The sequence below is a fragment of the Aethalodelphis obliquidens genome, unplaced genomic scaffold (assembly GCF_003676395.1).
Source record: "Aethalodelphis obliquidens isolate GAN/ISIS:26980383/991018 unplaced genomic scaffold, ASM367639v1 scaffold11, whole genome shotgun sequence".
In the NCBI taxonomy this organism is placed as follows: Eukaryota; Metazoa; Chordata; class Mammalia; order Artiodactyla; family Delphinidae; genus Aethalodelphis; species Aethalodelphis obliquidens.
This window is the reverse complement of record NW_020837955.1, coordinates 14699222-14720687: the sequence shown is the minus strand read 5'-3', so window position 1 is coordinate 14720687 and position 21466 is coordinate 14699222. Positions and strand designations below refer to the sequence as shown.

Here is a 21466-nt window from a genome sequence, read left to right as displayed (position 1 = left end):
CTGGGACAGGGTGCTGTTTGCTTCGGCTCTTTGCTTTGGGCAAGATGCTGTGCTGTGGAGACCCCGAGATGGGAGCTGCAGTGATGGACCTTCCCCTGCAAGGATTAGGTCATCCTTTGCAGCCTCAAGAATCAGGCTTATGGAACCAGATGGGGAACACGACATAACTTTAGAAACTGAGAGACTTTACAGATATTTATTGTTATTACAGTAGTGTGCTAGAGCTGGCTGTTACCTGCTTGTGAGAGCCGAGTGTACACATGTTCTCCATCTCCATGTTTTGTGATCTTGAAGTCAGCCTCGGTGGGAGTATTTACACCAGAGAAATGAGCAAACGCTACAAATTAAGGCTCTCTCCTCACCCAGGCAATTGTTAAATATCTGCACATCTTTGATTATATGTCATTCGAAAGTATTTCTTTAAAATGTCTCCTTTTATATTTTTAAATTTATTATATAATAGCTTTAAAATTTTATTTGACTACTTTAAAGGTTTCTGTTTTTGATTTCCAAAAAGCAATTTTCCTATTGTAGCTCATAATCTATTCCTGAAATAGTCACTATGCAGAGCTTCATAACAAAACACTGCCACCAGGTGACAGCTCCCTGAATTGCAGGTTGGAGGTCCAGTGGGGTCAGCCAAGACTGGAGCAGATGGCATTTCCATTGGTGTGCCTTTTAGATCTTTCCTATGGCCTATCCATTCAAGGTCTACATTTCTGTGAAGAACTACCCTGCTTGACCTCTTTGTGGCAGCCATGACAGGCATAGAGAGGTGCAGAGGAGCCTGGGACCACGGGGGCGTGGTTGCTGGAGGCAAAGCCCCTGGTGCCTTGAGTCAGTGCTTCTCAGACTTTCTCTGTGCACACATCCTGCCTGGGAATCTTGTTAACATGCAGCTTCTGACTCAGCAGCTCTGGGGTGGGCCCTGGGAGTGGGTGTTTCTATCAGGCTTCAAGATGAGGTCAATGCTGCCTGTCTAGAGATTACCCTTTGAGTAGCCAAGGGTCGGTGGTGGTAGAAGAAGAAAGTTACCCAGGTGATAGGAGTCCTTCCTTCGAGAGTCTTCTCTTAGGAGGCTGACATGTTTTGCCTTTTGGTAACAATTCAGTAGCTCTGTGTTTTGAATGTATAGACTTGGCTCATTAGATCCTAAGTACTGTTCAACCAATACGTCCATTTTAATTTATTTATTTTTTTAGTTAGACTATGGTTTTTTTTATTAATTAATTTTTATTGGAGTATAGCTGATTTACAATGTTGTGTTAGTTTCTACTATACAGCAAAGTGAACCAATTATACATATACATATATCCACTCTTTTTAAGATTCTTTTCCTATATAGCCCATTACAGAGTACTGAGTAGAGTTTCCTGTGCTATACAGTAGGTCCTTATTAGTTATCTATTTATATATAGTAGTGTGTATATGTCAATCCCAATCTCCCAGTTTATCCCTCCCCTCCTTACCCCCTGGTAGCCATAACGATTTAATTTTTAAATTTTTGATTTATTTTGGTGTATAGTGTGAGGTTCAAAGCCAACTTGATTTTTCCTCAAAGAGCTAACCCATTGTCTCAACGTAATTCATTGCTTAGTCCCCCTCTTTCCACAAATTTGTGAGACCTCTTTTGTCATAAATGAACTTTCTTATATAGACTAGGGATTGCTTCCAGACTATCCCATGTTGCAGGGTTGTTGAAGCTTTATAACATATTTTGATGTCAGACGAGACCAGCCTTCCTTTGGTACTCTTTTTCTTGACTGTTATCACCTAATTATGCAGATGAAGTTTAATATCATTTTGTCAATAATAAAAAAATTGTTGAGGTTTTGATTAAAATGTATTAAACCTATGCATTAATTTGGAAAGAACATTTCAGAGAAGGACAGTGTGTCTTTCCTTTCCTGTCACTTCTTATAGCTTTTAGTAGAATTTTACAATGTCAACATAGCACTGCTTTTTGTGTCAAGGTTTTTCCCAGATATTTGATGCTCTTTGCTGCTATTGTAAACAGAATTTATTATTTTATTTTATATTATTTATATTATATTGCTGTACTTTATATAAAATTTTATTTTATATTATTTACATTATATACTTATAGCACTTAGCCACATGTGGCAGTTTAAATTTAAATTAATTAAAATAAAATAAAATACTGAGGAGTATCTGCTCAGCTCTAGCATTTCAGCCTGACATGTGGTCTCTGCTGGTGAAGCCTGTACTCTTGACCCTTTGGTTCTGCCTATAAATTCTCCTCTGTGGCTTTTCACCCTGACCTCAGGGCTCTGCTGGTCCACTGGCCCTCTCGGCACCTCTGCATCCTCCCTAGGCATGTGGGAGCACCCAGAGCCCCAGACACCAGGTTCTGGGGGCCAGATTTGGGAGCACCCTGGGCCCACGTCTCTGGACACTCCCCTCTACTCATGCTGTCCCATTGCCCCTGTGTGTGGTGGATGGGCAGCTTCTCCCAGACTTGAACCTCACTGGGCTATGCCTCAGGGAGTTGGCTAAGAGCCTTATGTGCCCAGGCTCCCTCCCACCACATGTTCCGCTCCTGTCCTCTGACATGGAGGGCTTCCTCCTACGCCCCCTTCTGTCTGATGGGGACTCCCCTGTGTCATATCCAGCTCCTTCGCTGAAGTAGCTTTCACCCTTCTTCCCTCACTGGGGTCACAGTGGCAGGATGGATGCAGGAAACAAGACTCACTCTGTATTGAAAACTCACCAGTTTAATGTTTTCAGACATTCCCGTCATCTCAAAAGAAGGAGACATGGTTACTTCCCAGGCAGGTGGCTTTGGGGATTGAACTCACATAAATAGAATTAATTTCTATTAATTTTCATTTCCTTTCATTAATTTATCGATAAATATTTCCTGAGCATATTCTCAATGCCAGACATTGTTCTGGGCATTACAGGGATACTGTAGCCAAAAAAGTTGGCGAAAATCTTTGCCTACATTAACAGACCTTCTAGTGGTACCTTGGGTTCTGGTTTTATGGTGGCTTCCCAGCCAGGGCAGTTATTCAACCTGATTTTTGTGCGTAATACTTTTTTCTAATCTTGAGAGTGGCCTGGTGACTATCTCCCATGGGGTTAAGAGCTAATGGCCTGTCCTCATTTCCTGACATGGCCTCGGCCTGTTGGACTGAGACACAGTGACCATCCCTACAGGAGAATGTGCACTTCCTTCTATTTCGGGTGTAAATAACCTTTAAAGAAGGGTCTAGAAGCTCTGCTGGGTCTCAGATTCCATCTTAGGGTGGAGAGACTCAGGGCAGAAGACAGTTCTCTGAAGCTTCCGCAAGGCATTCATTCCACAGATATTTCCTGCACCCCGACTGTGCTGAGAATGGACCTATGGGGCAGGCAGACACAGTCCTTGCCTTCATGGAACTGCACAGATAGAAGTTAATTAACTTCGGTTGTGATGAGATCACATAGGAGAAGTTGGAGTAGAATGGCTGTTTTCGAGAGTGTGGCCTCATGACTCAGGATGGCTCAGGAGGGGTAGAATGTCCTGTGACCCTTCTGGAACAACCCTCCAGGACACTCAGGAGAGGCTGGCAAGAACTATCTTGGAAAAAAACAGGAGACAAAGGCTTTCTCTAGCTGAGAGGGGAGGCTGTTTCAGAAATGCACTCTCTCTGTAACTCCATGGATGTAGCCCTCAAAGTCCCTGCAGTGCAGGTGGAGCCTGTCTCTTGGGATGTGAGCCTGGCCGGAGGCTCTGGTGGCATCCATGCCATCTCTTAGGCTGCAAACAGAGCCCTTCCTGTGTGCTTGGCTCAATAAATGCTTCCTTCCTGCCTTCCTTCCTCAGTCTGCTCTTTATTGTGCCTTTTTCCTGGAAGACAAGCTATAGAGCCATAGTAGATATTGTGTTGACATGGAGTTGTGACCTCCGGGGAATCCCAGAGTGACACCACCTGCCTCCAAGCTGACTCCTGATCACTCTTGAGATCCTTGAAGCAACTATGTTAGGAAGAGCACGTTGTGGTAGGAGTCTGGGGTGGCGACTCCCCACTGTTGCCTCAGGCTTATTTAGAATATCCAAAGCCCCTTTGGTGTTGGGGTTTTCACCCCTGGCTCCCAGTTGTATGTGGACAGATTCTACTCTGCTAGGTTAGACCAGAGCATAATGAGAATTGTCTTGGACTTGAGTCTCGCCTTTGCCAAATTACTTGGTAAGTGATTGTGAACAAGTCACTCAGCCTCTCTGCACAACATGCTCATGTCTATGGAACGGGGTAAGGGTAGGACTGGAGATGGCATCCTGATTCTGGACCTCTGTTCTGGGGTGCCAGTTACTCTGGTTTGAAGCCTGATGTTGGGGAGAAGGCTCAGAGAAGTCAAGTGATTTGCCGAAGGTCACGCAGCTATTAAATGGCAATAATGGGATTTGAACCCAGGACCTCTCTGGCTCTAAAGCACATGCTTTTAATCAACCTGCCTCCACAGGTGAACAATACAAAAGTTGCAGGCAGGAAGTGCCTTCAGGAAGAATTCCTTGCATGGGAATCAGCCTGGGGCTACTGCCTTTTGAGGTCAAGAGGACGCCTGAGTGCTGGGCATTGAAGTGCTGGAAAGCAGATGGAGACCAAGGTGGGCTGAGCAAGCCCTGGGGACAGTGCAAGAAGAGTAGAATTCTCAGCAGCCCTCTGACTTAGGAAGCAGTTGCTGAAGAGCAGCCCTATGCTCCCTTGCCCTGACCTCTGTCACACTCTGGTTTGCAAACTGATGTGTGCAGGGACACCAGAGACTTAGCAAGGGGTGCTTCCATATAAGATTCTGTATGATTCTATTATAAGATTCTATTAAAACTACTGGAGGATGCCCTGGTCATGGTGATCCTTACCCCACTTTACAGAAGAGAGCCTCACTTGTCACTCATCCTGAATCCCACTGCGTGCATCGGCTGGGGTACCAAAACCTCTGAGCGTTAAAGGGAAAATGAGAACGCTTGGTCACAGAGCAGCCTTCTTTGATGATGAGTCAAGGCATCTAGACCTGGCTTTCTCCTGTCGTTTCCTGTCTGTATGAATTTCTGTTAAGGGGGATGCTGGGTGCTTAGTGGAATATTTTGAATTCAGAACAACTGAAATAGAGTAAGTTAATGACAGCGATTCTTTTAACTGCAATGTTTTCTGGACTTCTAATGTTTCAAGATATGTGGATAAAAACCAAGATAAATAATTCCTTGTTTTCCTTCTGATGCAGCCTGTGTCATTCAATAAGGTGGTTAAATCTGTTTTACCAAATCACGTCATGAAACATTTATTACAGCTACAGTCAGTCCTCATCTTATAAAATGTTTACTATTTTTTTACTTCTAATGAACAAAATAAAAAAGACATTTAAACTCATGGTGAAAAATCATAAATGTCAGGCTCACGATATACATAAGGATATGTGGTTTTTAAAAATTATTTGGGAATACACGAGCACAAAAGTTTGAGCACTTCCGTGGCTCGTTGGAGTCTTCCCAGGTCCTGTTAATCTACTCCCTTCTCCATCTGCCCTCTTGCTTCTCTTTCTGCTCTCAGAATGTGAGGAGTGTTCCTGATGATCTACCACTGTGAATACCGTCATTGACACAGACGTTTTTTCTTTGAGGAAGAGATGGCACTGTATTGTGAACTTGTGCGAAGTCTTCAGGAAGGTGGGAGGGGCTCAGGACCGGCAGCTGGAAACCATCTTTGGCTGAGCCAGCTTTGTTACACATTTCAACAAGGTGAAAATAAGTGTACATTTCAAAGATTTAAGCAAATTTGAAGTTGTGCAACCATCACCACAATCCAGTTTTAGAACACTTCTACCACCTGGAAAAGTTCCTTCATGGTCACTTATAGTCAAGTCTCATTCCCACCCCCAGCCATAGGCAGTCACTAACCTTTCTAGCTCTATAAACTTGCCTTTCTAGACGTTTCATATAAATGGAATCATATAATATGTAGTCTTCTGCATCTTGCTTCTTTCACTTAGCATGATGTTTTTGAGATTCATACATGTTGTAGCGTGTGTCAATAGTTTGCTCTTTTTAATTGCTAGGTGGTTTTCCATTGTATAGAGAGATCCCATTTGTTTATCCATTCAACAGTTGATAGACGTTTAGGTTGTGTTCAAGTTTAGGGCAATCATTAATAAGCCTGCTGTTAACATTTGAGTATATGTCTTTGTGTGGACCTGTGTTTTCATTTCTTTTGGGAAGATATCTAGGAGTGGAATTGCTGGGTCTTGTGATAAGCTTAACTTTTTAGGAAAATGCCAAGTAGCTTTACCTAGGGAGTATACCATTTTACATCCCTACTAGCAATGTATGAGGTTTCCCAATTCTCTACACCATAAGCCTGAGTTTTAATCAGTCTTTGTTACTTAAAGACCTTCTCAGTTTTTGTTTTACTGTTTAGCGATGAGAATAGGTTGGCTCTTCCAACTCCTCAAGTCCCTGAATTTCTGGACTCTCTCCATTCCTTTTCATTCCCACTATAAATTGCTCAATTCTTTTTTTAAAAAATTCAATTTATTTAAACAGCAATAAAACAAAAAGAGTTCACCTATTTCTTCCACCTATTTCTCTTCACCTATTTCATATATATATGAAATATCTATATAGATATAGATATAGATACACATATTTCACTTAGTATAATGCCCTCAACATTCATCCATGTTGTTGCAAATGGCAAGGTTTTGGGTTTTTTATGGCTGAATAATATGGACACTTTACGTTGTTTCTATATCTTGGCTATTGTAAATAATGCTGCAATGAACATGGGGGTACAGATTTTGCTTCAAATTAGTGTTTTCATTTTCTTTAGATAAGTACTCAGAAGTGGAACTGCTGGATCACATGATAGTTCTATTTTTCATTTTTTGAGAAACCGCCATTCTGTTTTCCATAGTGGCCGCACCAATTTACATTCCCACCAACAGTGCATAAGGATTTCTTTTTCCTCACAACTTTGCCAACACTTGCTTTTCTAGTCGTTTTGATAACAGCCATTCTAACAGGTATGAGACGATATTTCACTGTGGTTTTGCATTTCCCTGATGATTAATGATGTGGAGCCTCTTTTCATGTACCTATTGGTCATCTGTATGTCTTTGGAAAAAATGTGTCTTCAGGTCTTCTGCTCATTTTTTAATTGGATTGTTTGTTTTTTGCTATTGAGTTGTATGAGTTCTGTATATATTTTGGATATTAACCCTTTATCAGAATATGGTTTGCAAATAATTTCTCCCATTCAGTAGCTTGCCTTTTCATTTTTGTTGATGGTTTTCCTCTCAATGCAGAAGACCTTTAGTTTGATATAGTCTCACTTATTTATTTATTTAAAATTTTATTTTATTTATTTATTTTTGGTTGCATTGGGTCTTTGTTGCTGCACGTGGGCTTTCTCTAGTTGCGGCGAGCGGGGGCTACTCTTCGTTGTGGTGTGCGGGCTTCTCATCAGGGTGGCTTCTCTTGTTGCGGAGCACGGGCTCCAGGCGCATGGGCTTCAGCAGTTGTGGCATGTGGGCTCAATAGTTGTGGCTTGCGGTCTCTAGAGGGCAGGCTCAGTAGTTGTGGCACATGGGCTTAGTTGCTCCATGACATGTGGGATCTTCCCAGAGCAGGGCTCGAACCCATGTCCTCTGCATTGGCAGGTGGACTCTCAACCACTGCACCACCAGGGAAGTCCTCGCCTATTTATTTTTGATTTTGTTGCTTTTGCTTTTCTATGTCATATTCAAAAAAATCATTGTCAAGACTTATGTCAAGGAGCTTACTGCCTATGTTTTCTTCTAGCAGTTTTATGATTTCAGGTCTTATGTCCAAGTCTTTAATCCATTTTGAGTTAATTTTTGTGTATGGTATAAGATAGTGGTCCAGTTTCTTTCTTTTGTATGTGGCTCCAATTTTCTCAACATCATTTATTGAAGAGACTGTCCTTTCCGCATTGTATATTTTTGGCTTCTCTGTCATAAATTAATTGACCATATAAGCATGGGTTTATTTCTGGGCTCTCTATTTGGTTCCATTGATCAGTGTATCTGTTTTTATGCCAATACCATACTGTTTTAATTATTACCACTTTGTAATATAGTTTGAAATCAGGGAGCATGATGCCTCCATGCCCAGTTCTTTTTAAAGCCCTTATCTTTCTTGTAGTATCTTGTCAAACACAGCTAATGGTAACCAAGATGTGCTATTGACATTCTGACTCCCCATCTCTTCACTTAAAGCCATAAGCTCATTTAGTTCATCATCTGCCTTCCAAGTTAATGCAGGCAATAGTTTTACCAAATACTTCATCACTGTGTAATATTGATTGCCTTCTTCCAGCTTTCAGTAATAGTTTCCTTGATACCCACTACCTGGCCCAAAGACAATGGATTTTTGTTACCAAGAAACATACCACTTCTGATAGCAATTTCTGTATTAGTCAGGATAAAGAGGTTGTGCTGCAGTAACAAATAGCCCCAAATCTCAGGTACTTATAAAAATAATGGTTTTTATTTTCCTCATTCATGTTACATATCCGTCCTAATCAGCCATCCCTCCGCTCCATATCATATTTACTCCAGAACTTAGGGTTTTAGAGTCACCCCTATCTAAGCCACTGCTTTTCCTCTGGGAGAGGGAATGAGGACATGGTGAATCATACACTAGCTCTTAAAGCTCCTTCTCACATTTGATTAGCCAGAACAGGTGAAGTGGCCAATCCTGACATCAGTGGGGAAGGGAAATAGAATCTTTTCCCAGGGAAGGGAAGCAAATATTATGAACATTAGTATCATTTATTATATTATGCTTTTTAAAAAAATATCCTGAAAACTCTGAAGAAGGGAGAAACAGCTGTCTTTGTGTGGTGGTTTTGCCCACAGCTGCCTACAGTGACAGTAAGACAGGGTGACCTTTCAAAATACCTTACAGACCTAGGCCTTTGATCTTTATTGTGGTTGTCCCCAGCCCTGTGGCTTTGATGCACAGATATATTATCTGTTGTTCTTTTTCTACCAGTCCTATCTCTTAGGCTCAGGAAGAAATTTGATTGGATGGAATATCTTTTCTAGAGTTTACTACTCAGTTTCCAATACCCTCTGGGCCACTAGTAAATTCATTCCTTGATCTCCAGCTTAAATTGATCCATTTCTATTTTTTCTTCCCAGCTGTCTTTTGGGGAGACATTGCCTTAGATGAAGAGGACCTGAAGTTATTTCACATCAACCAAACCCGTGACTGGATCAAGGAGTCAGTGGAGGAAGCAGGACACAGCACGGGTAAGTACGGCGTCCCCTTCACCCCTGCCCTGGAGAGAAGGGTCAGGGACTCCAGCACGGGGTGATGTGGACCACGAGTCATAGGTATTTGACCTGTCAGTCCAGTGCCCACCTGTCAATGGAAAACCAGAGGGGTCACCCCTTGTCTGTTGCAGGCTGTGAAGCTGGAGCCTCCAAGTTTGCTTATCCTTCTAAGAAAATCTTCATTAGCGTCTTTATCCAAAGATTCAACCCTGAGCTCAGAGTTCAGAGCTGAACTCAACATAGGTTCTCAGGACTCTGGCCTCAGGGTCCAGAACTTCCCATATTCCTGGATGGGCTCCATGTAGGGCATATCTGATGGTGATGCTGATACTGATTAGCAGTGGGAAGATGCTTGCCTGGGGCCAGGGTGGGGTGGTATTATGCACTTGTTTGGCCTACAAACCAGGTGACAATCCCCTGGGGGCAGGAAACACAGCTTGGGTGTCAGACTTTGATTACTCTTCTCCTTTGATTACTTTTCCTCCTTGCCTTCACCTTGGGGTGAATAGTAATGAGACTGGTCTCCTGATTTCTCCTCACCTCCCTGCCCACTGGGCTCAGATGCCTCCCTTCTGTGGAATCTCCATTCTCAGAAGCAACCCCAGGCACTGAGCTGTAGGAGCCGATAGGCTGTGTGGCTGACTGTGGCTTATTATTCAGTGACCAAGGCTCGTGTGTGCCTGATGCTACACTGTCTCTGCTACCTGCCACCCCTCCACCCACCCTCCCTTCCTTTCTCTCGAGGATTTTAAAAAATTGTGGTAAGAACACTTAACATGAGATCTACTGTCTTAACAAAATTTTAAGTGTACAATACAGTACCGTAAACTACAAGCGTGATGTGATACAGCAGATCTCCAGAACACTCATCTTGTATAACTGAAGTTTATACACCACCCCCCTTTTTTAGTACCTATCACGGATCTAATGCGGTGCTGGTGAGAGAAAGAGGAATAAGATGTGACCTCTGACTTCAAGGAGACCTTTCACGCCAGGCAGACAGGGTGGACAAGCTTGCTAACATCTCCAAAGTTCAGTTTTCCTATCTGTAAAATGGGGATGAAACCAGCACTCACTTCAGCAGGGGTTGGGAGGATCGACTCCAAAAGTAACAGGCTAACCTGGTGCCTAGCACATGGCACGTTCTCCGGCAAAGGCAGATGTTATCACTAAGCACCCCAGTCCGGAGGAATGAGGCTGAAGGGTAGATAGATAAACTGTAATTCCTCATGACAAGAGCTACAATGAATCAAGAGCAGTGGGAAGAAGATGGGCCAAGAAAGGCATCATGGGAATGGGCACTCTTGCCTTGTGTCTTGAAGGATGAGTAGGAGTTCCTTAGGGAAAGAATCAAGAAAAGATATTTCAGCAGAGGAGAAACTGTGTGCAGAGGCAGGGAGTATGAGAGGGGCTGTCTTAAGTTGAGGAACAGGGGAAAGGTGTAGGTCACTGGAGGGTGGCTCTTGCGGGGGGCTATCGTAGAGAGAAGCACAGGAGGAGTTGCTGGGGTAGACAATGAAGGTGCCTGTTGGCGGGGTGGGTGGGAATGTGCCCAGAGTAGGAGGCAACTCCCCTGGTGCCTCTTGCGCTGATGAGCTGGAGCTCTCCCCTGTGGGTGGCAGGGGTCCTGCCCAAGGTTTCTGAATAAGAACGTGATGTGCTCATCTTTGGCTTGGGGGAGTCTTGGTGGAGCCCCCTCTCCCGCCGCTCTCCACAGCCCACCAGCTGCCCTGAGGTTGCTGGGCTCCACACTGGGTGCTTGGGCAGCCTCACCATGCTGCTTGCTGGTGGTGATGATGGGAGCGGGGTTGTCAAGGCAACCCCTTTCCCTCTGCTGATGAACCTGGTAGATTCCAAGTACATCCCCAAAGCCCCCCATCCCTGAGTGTCTTGCAAGGCTCCAAGATTCCACCAGAACTAATTCACCAGTTCTTCATTTCAGTATTTCCTGGCACAAAAGGCCCTGCGATCTGTATCCACTTGGGAGGGAAGGAGAAGAATATATTGTATTCATGTTTCTGGATGTGGTCCCAATTCATTCATTCACTCACTCACTCACTCACTTATTCATTGAAACCTCTATGGAGTGTTCACTTTGTGCCAGGTCTTGTGCCAGACCCTGAGATGGTATAGACTGAGGTTTCTCTTTTTTTTTTTTTTTTTTTTTGTGGTACGCGGGCCTCTCCCTGCTGTGGCCTCTCCCGTTGCAGAGCACAGGCTCCGGACGCACAGCCTCAGCAGCCATGGCTCACGGGCCCAGCCGCTCTGCGGCATGTGGGATCTTCCCGGACCGGGACACGAACCCGTGTCCCCTGCGTCGGCAGGCGGACTCTCAACCACTGAGCCACCAGGGAAGCCATGAGGTTTCTCTTTTTAAGGACTTACCAGCTATTGGAGGAAATAGATGCGGAAACCAAAAAGGGTAAAGAGTGAGAGGTGGAGGTGGGGTGTCCCAGGAAGCACAGTGGGAGTGGAGGGCACTAAGAAGAACTGGGACCATTGCTGTGGGGAGAGCCAGAAAGGCCTCCCAGAGGAGGGGGTCCTGGGGAGGTGGAGGGGTTTCCCAGGCTGGAGAAGAAGGAGTCAGAGGGTAGAGAAGGACATTCCAGACCGAGGGAGTCGTCCTTCTTGGGGTGGGAACTGGGATGGCAACCTACACTAAGGAGGTCACATGCTTCCTTCTTGTCCAGTGGTTGGTTCCCTCTTTCTGGGGGGGGTGGTAGGGCTGTGCCCAGAGTGGGGGGTGCCTCCCACCGCTCAGGGGGACATGAGCAGCTACAGGAGCTAGACCAGGCTCCACACAGGATGTAGGGATGAGGAAGGCAAGAGGGCAAAGGCTGTCACAAGGCCAGGGGTCCTCATCACCAGTGGTCGGGAGGAGGGAGGAACGATTAGGCACGTTTTTGGTGTCTGGCTCTATGATTATCACTTCTTCGGATTTGGGGGACCTCTCGTGGATGTTTTGAAAAGTCCATTTGAATTTTAAATGGGGTTTTGGAATCCAGATTATTTTTCACACCATTGTATACACAACCTTAATTGAGGTCTAACAAAAGGCAGCATCTCTTCATAATTCTGTCACTCCAAGTCATCATACGCTCCCCCCCTCCCCCCCCCCCCCCCAGATTCTTACCTGGAGGCCTAGAGAAGTTGATCTGATTGTAACTTCGTGTGATTTAATTTTTTTGTTTGTTTGTTTTTGCGGTACGCGCGCCTCTCACTGTTGTGGCCTCTCCCGTTGTGGAGCACAGGCTCCGGACGCGCAGGCTCAGCGGCCATGGCTCACGGGCCCAGCCGCTTCGCGGCATGTGGGATCTTCCCGGACCGGGGCACGAACCCATGTCCCCTGCATCGGCAGGCGGACTCTCAACCACTGCGCCACCAGGGAAGCCCTGATTTAATTTTTTAACTTTCCTTTTTGCACTATTACTTTAGTACTTAAAACTAGTGAACCTCACGTAGCTCAAACATAGAGTGTGATGTACTTTTACATGTGTTCGTGTCCACGTAACCACCACCCAGACCAAAGGATGGAACATTTCCAGACCCCTGGAGACTCCCTCATGCCTCCTTCCAGCCAGCACCCACCCCCCAGCAGCCACTAGTCTGACCTCTCTCCACACAGATGCATTTTATTTTTATTTTTATTTATTTTTTGGTCATGTTGGGTTTTCATTCCTGTGGACAGGCTTTCTCTAGTTGCGAGAGCGAGTGCTTCTCTTGTTGTAGAGCATGGAGTCTAGGCACACGGGCTTCAGTAATTGCAGCACGCGGGCTCAGTAGCTGTGGCTCGCGGGCTTAGTTGCTCAGCGGCATGTGGGATCTTCCCAGACCAGGGATCAAACCCATGTCCCCTGCATTGGCAGGCAGATTGTTAACCACAGCACCACCAGGGAAGTCCCCACAGATGCAGTTTACCTGCATGAATGGAACCATGCAGTGTGTGTTTGTGTCTGTCTCCTTTCCCTCAGCTTTGTGGCTGTGAAATTCCCCCATGTTGCTGGGTGGAGTGCTGGTTTGTCCTTTCATCTTTTGCAGTGTTCTCCTGAATGAATGTACCCTGGTTTATTCATTCTTCTGTTGACAGCCATTTGGACAGTTGACAGTTTGGGGCTATGATAACTAAAGCTGCTATTGTCTTTCTTGTACACATCCTTCGGCACTCATTTCCAGGAATGGAATTGCTGGGTCACAGGGTATATGTAAGTTATTAGTAGAATCAGTCAGATTTCCCAAGTGGTAGTACCAGTTTACACTCTGTGTGGGTACACATGGATTTGGAAAGCAGGGCAGGGGGTGGGGGGTGACCACGCAGGATCCAAGGAGGCCTTTGGGTCTTGGTCTCTCTGGCTTGGGGACCCCACTTACATCTCCAGACCTGCACAGCATAGCACACCATCACGAATGCTCAGGGTTGGTCCTGTCAGCAATCCTTCTGCTGTCCTTGGGGGACCTGCCATGGCACAGCATGGGGACCCAAGCTTGGCAAATGTGAGTGAGAGACCCCAGAGAGAGTCTGGGCCTTGGCCAGCCACCATGGCAGTTGACCGCCATGGTCAGCCTCATGGTCTAAGAACCTGAGTACCTGTCTTCTTTTTCCTTCTCCCCTGTGAGCTGAGAGAGGGCAGAGTCCACATATATTTGACTTTGGATCCCTCAGAGGTGGCCCGGCACTTTGTATCTAGAAGGCACTGGCCAGCATTGTTGGATAGGGGAGAGGGAAGAGATAGACAGAGACTGGCAGGCCCTGGAGCATCTCCCAGGGGCCTTGGGGTGAAGAACTCCCACAGGGCTTTGCTCCCAGGAGGGCAGTGAAAGCGCTGACCACCGTCACAGGCTTTGGTCTCAGACTGTCTGGGCTTGAATCCTCGGGCTGGGCCTCAGTTTCTTCATCTGTCAAATGGGAATAGTAATAATCCTTACCTCAGAGTGATGTTGTGAGGAGAAAAGGAAGAATACGTGGAAAGTGCTGAGTGCAGTGCCTGGCATATAAGAAATGTGCAATAAATATCAACTCTGCCTTCTCTTCCTTATTATTATTAGTAGTAGTATTTGCAGAAAGAACACTGACCTGGGAGGGTTTAAGGCTAAAGTGGAGAATGGGAGAAATTTGCTACGTGCTGGAGGGAACTTCGGGGGCTTGGGCAAGAGGCCTTTGAAACATGTACCTTTCTGGTGTTTCCTCCTTCCCAAGCTTGAGATATGTATTTTTTTTTCCACTATGTTTTTATGGCAAGGTGATTCTTACCCTGATCAGTTTTCTCTGAGGGCCAATAGTACTTTGCATCTATCTAAAATAGTTATTTTATTTTCAGAATGGGAATATTTTAAATTATTTTTGCTGATTAAACTAACACTGCTAGTTGTTAAAAAAAAAAAAAAAGTGCAATAGCTCAAAATTGTAGAAAGTGAAAATCCCCTTTTATCCCAGGCCTGGGGGTCCCCATCATGATCTGTTTGCTGGATTCCTTCCAGCCTTACTGTGCTCAGGCCATGTGCAGATATTTTTTAAACATAAAAGGAATTTTTCTTAACACCCTGTTGTGTAACCTGTGTCTTTAACACCACACCATGGACATCTTTTCACGTGGTACTTTGAGGTCTATCACATTTAATATGCAACTCTGCCACCATTTATCGAATGAATCCATACAGATGGACATGACGGTTGTTTCCCTTCTTTTCTGTAGTGTTTTTTTCTATTAGAAATGTTGATGCTGTGAACAACACTGTGCTATTGTTCTTTAAACATTTGCTTTGATTAAAAAAAAAAATTTAAAAGGAACCACACCTTTATCTGCTCTTTCTACTTCCACATGTGTGAAAGGATGTGTTCTTAGATATCGGTTATTTCATTTCCAAGTTTTGGTAATTGCCCCTGGTTTTTTGGGCGGTGACGTGGGAAGAGGGCTTAATCCCTGGAGGTGGATGGGATGCAATGCAGCCCCAGATGCCTCCTTTCCCTGGTTTATCCTGTGAACTTGAAGCTGCTTTCCTGGTTGCAGAATGAAACGATGTCATTGCCTTAGAAGTGATCTAGTCTCCCTCGTTTCATAGATGTGCCCAATGTCCCACATTCAGTCAGTGGAAGAACCAGAACGAGAACCCAGGTTTCCCGTCTCCTAGGCTGTGTCCTCCATTGTACCAACCCATCTGCCATGTTGCCAGGTGGAAGGAATGGAAAACAACAGAGGTGCATGCAGTCATTCCTTTGCCAGCCCTGGGAAAGTAGCTGGAGTCTTTCTGGACCAGGAAGCGAGCAAAGACCTTGTGCCCGGGTTGGTATGAGAGCCCACTCAGGGTGCTGTGCTGGCCACAGAAAAAAAGCCTCTGAGAGCTCTCGGGCCCCCAGTAGGGAGCATCCTCGCTGTTCACTTAGGACCCCGGGCTCGTGGTGATTACTTCCGATCAGTCTCCCTGCCTCCAGTCTCTGCTTCTGCATCCTGCTTCCAGGTGATCTTCCTGGACCTGACCTTGCAACCACCGTATTGGGTTGAATAGTGTCCCCCCCAAATTTATGTCTACTTGAACCCCAGAATGTGACCTCATTTGGAAATAGAGTCTTTGCACATCTAATTAGTTAAGGATCTTGAGATCAGCCTGGATTTAGGGGTGCCCTAAATCCAATGACCGGAGTCCTTATAAGAAGAGGAGAGGACTCAGAGAGACACACAGAGGAAGGCCACGTGAAAGAGAGAGGCAGAGGCTGGAATGATGCAGCTATAAGCCAGGGGGCACCAAGGATTGCCGGGAGCTGCCACAGACTAGGAAGAGGCAAGGAAGGATTCTTGCAGAGCCTGCAGAGGGAGCACGGCCCTGCCAACACCTTGATTTCAGACTTCTAGCCTTCAGAACTGTGAGAGAATGGATTTCTGTTTTTAACCCTCCAACTCTGTGGTAACTTGTTACGGCAGCCCTAGATAACTGATAACCACTGTGTTTTCTAAAACCCTTCCATGGCTGCCTATCACTTATCAGAAACATTCCTTATCTGGCCCCCAAGGCCCTCCACGCTTTATCCACAACTTACATATCCGGCTCCCTTCCCGCCCCTCAGCCTCCTGCCAAACGCAGTGACGTCGTGTCTACAGGCCCCAAGTGTCCTTCCTTCCAGCCTTCTGTTCCAGCTCTGCCCTCTGCTCCAAGTCCCCATTCTACAGAAAAAGAACTGAAGGTCCACGGACAGCCTAAGACTCACCCAGGGCCCTACATCTGGTGGGATTCATGATACCTCTTTAGTCAGCACAGCTGCCAGCTTGGGAGTCCACCTGGGTTGACAGCGCTGTTAAAATTAACCTTGTTTTGTGCCTCAGATGGAGAGAGCGCTATTTTCCCCCCATTTTCAGACAGTCCCGTTCCCCTGCCGTGAGAGCCTCCAGAGGAAGTGGCAGCAGCCTTTTGGATGTGCTTGGGGGCAAGGAGGCAAGAGCGCATTCTTCAGGGAGAGAAAGTCCTTCTGTGTGCATTTTATTTGCAGTGAGAAGAATGGGAGTTCTGGGCAGGCATGGGCCAAGCTGTTCTATGAATGGGGCCCTTGAATTAACATTGCCGAGTTTCCTAAAGCTGCTAATCGGATTAGCTGTGTAGTGAAGGAAGTACTTAGCCGGACACACACACAGATACATGAGCAGGCACACACACACTCTCCCATCCTCCTGCATCCTCTTCGATGTGGTGGTGCAGAACCTGACACCCCCACTTCTGAGTTCTGGGACACCTCACCCCCTAACCACACAAGGTGTGGAGGAAAGCCCCGTGTGGTTGATGTCTGGGGACTTTTTGGTTGTTTATTTCTTCCCTAAAGAGTCCTGGAAGCAAAGTTGGACATTCTCACCTTTGCGAACGTCTGGAAACTTGGAGAGGAAACCTCATCTTGCAGTTATCTCCCTCCGGGTAAGGGATCTGATTTCTTGCTCTTTGTAATGAAGACTCTGGAAGGGGAAATGGCTTTCATTGCTTATTGGCTCTGATGGAAGCTGATGTTTCCCGTCTTGTCTATTCTGAGCCACTGGGCCGTGTCCACCTCTATTTAAGAAACCAACCTTAGTCTAAACTCCTGCCGTCTGTGTAGGGCATCCACATAAGCCTAAGAGTTTGTGCATTTGAGTTCAAAATAATAAATTAGCAGGAGAGAGTTGAAGACGTTCGTTTGGCTAACTTGCCTCCTCTCCCTGGGCCTCATCACTCAGAGATGGACCCCACAGAGTCTTCAACTCCTTGAGTTCCTTTTCCTATGCTGTCTGTGACTTGGAGGGGCACATGCTACCGTCACCTGGTCTCAGTGTCCCCTCTGAAGAGAGGGTCTCCTGAAACCATATCCAACAGAATGACTACCTGCACCTGGATTTGAACGCTGGTGTTTCAGGCTGGAGAAAAGAGGGGACGCAAAGGCCATTGGGCATCGAGGGACTAAATTTAGGCCCAAAAGGCTAAAACGCACCCATGAGAGACCCTCACGTACTACACGGGTTTCTGGGTCCTGCCTTCCAAGGCTTGAGGGTCTAAAAGGGGCCCAACGTCTCTGTCCCCAACATGTGTTTAGCTTTGAGGCCCTTGAGAGAACTCACGAGTGGGGCTGCTTTGAGCAGCCCGATCGACAGGCTGCGGTGTTTCTGGCTCTGCTCCCATGCAGACGTTCCCCAGGCTTTGTAGACATGGCTTCTCTTTTCATTAATTTTCTTTATTGGTGGTGGGAGTGCTGCTGACTGACCGGTGTCCAGGAAAGAAGTGGGGGCAGTGGTGGCTCCCTGTGACATCTGTAGAAAGGACAGTGTCCTGAGATTACGGATGAATGCCAGGTTAGACTTGCTGAGACAGTTAGTTGGGTTCAAGGCTGTCTTCTCTCACATCATGGAACACCGTCTCGGTGAGATCTGGTGGCCTCTGCTGCTGGGGCCACTGGATTAGAGGGACAAGAAGCTGTCAGGGGGCACTCTTACTCGTCCTTTCCACTGTCTCCTCAAGAGCTTTGGAATGAGGTTTTGGGGACTTCTTTTCTCTACGTGTATTGTACTTGACATTTTGTGGTTCCCACACCCTCTGAGAGTCTGATGAATATTTTCAGCACTTCTCCGAGAAAAAGGTACACACACAATTTTGTTTGCAATTTCAAGAATTTTACTCCGTGGATCCCCAGTTATGCACCTCAAGTCCACAGCCCCCTTTTTCTGTCTGTTTCCACTCTGTTGGAGGTGTTCTCACGTGGACATCCTGGATCCTAGAGTTGCAGTGTAGAAAGGCATGGGTACTGGAGTCAGGCAGGCCTCCCTGGCTCTGTACTGACTAACTGCAGGAGTAAGGGAGCCTCCTTCCTTATTTGGAAAATGGGATTGGAGAGGGGGGATTGGGCAAGTGTAGGAGGTAAAGCACTCATCCCAGAGTCTGACACCTCGTAGGTGCTCAAGAAATAGTAGCCGCATGGCTGCCTGTGTGCTGGGACCTGCCTTCTCTCCTCCCCTCTCTCCTCCCCGGCCCGCCTCTGTGTCTCAGACTCCACACTTCCTAGATGCCTTGGAAGTCTTCTCCTTTGCAGTACCCTGCCTGCACCCCCCTGGGGTCTCTGGAGCTGGACCTGCACCAATGTGACCTGACCAGATCCTTGGATTTAGATTCCACCAGCACATGGGGAATCTCTATCAATCCCCAACATGAAGCCTTTCCTAGTCCTCCTGAGTCAAACTCTAGGTATAAAGTTGGCCAAACAGAGATCTGAGAATTGATTAGATGCTGGTTCTTCTTTGATAGCAACAACAAAAAGAATAACAATAACTACAATTTGTTGTGTGCTAATTTTGTCTTAAATGATCTCATTAATCTTTTTTTTTAGATTTATTTATTTATTTTTGGCTGTGTTAGGTCTTCGTTGCTGCGCGCGGTCTTTCTCTAGTTGTGGTGAGCAGGGTCTACTCTAGTTGTGGTGCGTGGGCTTCTCATTGCGGTGGCTTCTCTTGTTGCAGAACACGGGCTCTAGGTGCGCGGGCTTCAGTAGCGTGGCACACGGACTCAGTAGTCGTGGCTCGCGGGCTGTAGAGTGCAGGCTCAGTAGTTGCGGCGCATGGGCTTAGTTGCTCCGGCATGTGGGATCTTCCAGGACCGGGGATCGAACCTGTGTACCCTGCATTGGCAGGTGGATTCTTAACCACTGTGCCACCAGGGAAGTCTGATCTCATTTATCTTCAAGCAACAGCTCTATGTGGCAGGTACTGTTGATACCTACAGGTGTGTTCAGAGAGGTGAGTAACCTTTCTTCGATCACACAACTAATTATTGGCAGAGCCAAGATTAGGACCTAACTCTGTCTAATGTCAAAGGCTGCTTTTAGCCTCTTCACTCCATTGCTTCTGGAAATAGATGCTGGCATCACCACTAACCCTGTTGTCTTGAGCTGTGAAGACTTAGTCCCCCCATGACTACCTTTGAGAGGTGTTGAGAGAAGACATGGGCAAGTTCTACTCACTTCTGGGGCTGCACTTCATGCTGCCCTCTGTCATCTCAGGTCGCCATTCAGTATGTGCCTTGCTGCATCCACCAGACTGTCAACAGCTGTGACTTGTCTTTGTTTGGCTTTGGCCCTCCCTCTTTAGTTCCAGCACCAGCCTGGGCACAGCGACAGCACCAGAGAAACCCTTGTGAGTTGAGGATGGAGTCTCAGGAGTGCATGATGTCCTCCTTGCCCCTCTGCTCCCCTGTTTGTTTGAATGTGTGATGCTTAGAGTGGGAGCCTGCAATGGAAGAAAGGCTTATGCTCAGGGGTGATGCACTTGGGCTGGGCAAGCCCAGATCACCTTGCAGGGAATGTCTGAAAAGGGCATTCTTTGGCCACATGGTCAATAGCTTGTCTTTACTGAGCCCTTCGGACAGAACCCCAGGTGTGGTTGTTAGGTCTTTTCCAAGGCAGAGAGGGGGTGCTGGCCTTCCTGCTCACTCCTCCAGGGCTCTGCTCAGCCCTTTTCTTCACAGACCTGCGCCCACTCCCCCCGCCCCACCGTTGATGGCTCCATTTCACCCCTGCCCCTCCCGTGGCAGTTCACCTTGGCTCCCATGGTCTAGAACTTCATCTTTATGGCTACACTGCTCCTCTGGCATGACCTACACTCCCCTTGTGTCAGTTCTGCTGACCCTTTCACACCACCTTCTTGATTACTGTCCTTTTCCCTCTCTCTCCTGCCTCTCCCTCTTTCCTTCCTTCAAGGAACAGATGCTCATTGGGGACCTCTTCTGTGCTCAGCACCAAGGATACAGCCGTACCCACTTTTTTCTTCTGCCATTAAGGAGATGGAGGTTTTTTTTGTTTGTTTGTTTGTTTTTGCGGTACGCGGGCCTCTCACTGTTGTGGCATCTCCCGTTGCGGAGCACAGGCTACGGACGTGCAGGCTCAGCGGCCATGGCTCACAGGCTCAGCCGCTCCGCGGCATGTGGGATCTTCCCGGACCGGGGCACGAACCCGCGTCTCCTGCATCGGCAGGCGGACACTCAACCACTGCGCCACCAGGGAAGCCCGGAGATGGAGTTTTAATGATGGAAGTGATTATGGTCATGCTTTGGCAGTACTGGAGGAATGGGGCAGGCTGTGGTGGGGGAGGACCTGTGACCGCGCTGGTGTGGAGCCCCACCGACCTCCCAGAGGAGACATGGTCCAGTGGGCAGAACTCACACCTGGAGAGAAAGCCCCAGGTAACAGTCGTCATCCAGGCAGAAGTTGGTGTTGGGTGTCCAGTTTGGGACACAGGGCCTGATGGGAGGCAGGAATGTTTGTGTGAGGCCAGAGACCCAGGCAAATAACATCAGAGAGGCCTTTAATAGAACGCACAGAGAGTTCCAGTGCTGTGCTGGGAGCTCAGAAGAACAAGGCAAGGACCCCTGATTCTTCCGTGAAGTGGGTATTAAGGAGGACAAGAAGTCAGAGGCTTGGCCTGAGAGAACAAGATGGGGACAAAGGTCTGAAATTAAGCAGAATCCCTCAGATCAAAATCGGAGCCAAAGATGATGTGCTGCTGTGACCCTCGAGTGTTGAGCCCCAAATCCTTAAATCCCCCCACCCGAGGACAGGGCTGGCTGTGCGTGCAGACAGCAGTCAGCAGCTGGAGAAGAGGAGGGCTGGGGTACAGGAACCGGGTGACGCCTGACAGTTATTCCGCTCATAAAATTTTCAGTTTAGTAAGATGATTTG

General features: G+C 46.8%; 1 protein-coding gene across 1 annotated transcript in view; it reads left to right on the top strand.

Annotated features, from left to right (window-relative positions):
• TLL2 (tolloid like 2) overlaps positions 1–21466 on the top strand; it is a 129459-nt gene that overhangs the window by 21451 nt on the left and 86542 nt on the right. Inside the window, exon 2 of the mRNA XM_027113108.1 lies at positions 9163–9273. Within this exon, the coding sequence (XP_026968909.1) occupies positions 9163–9273 (111 nt within the window). The remainder of the gene's footprint in view (positions 1–9162; positions 9274–21466) is intronic.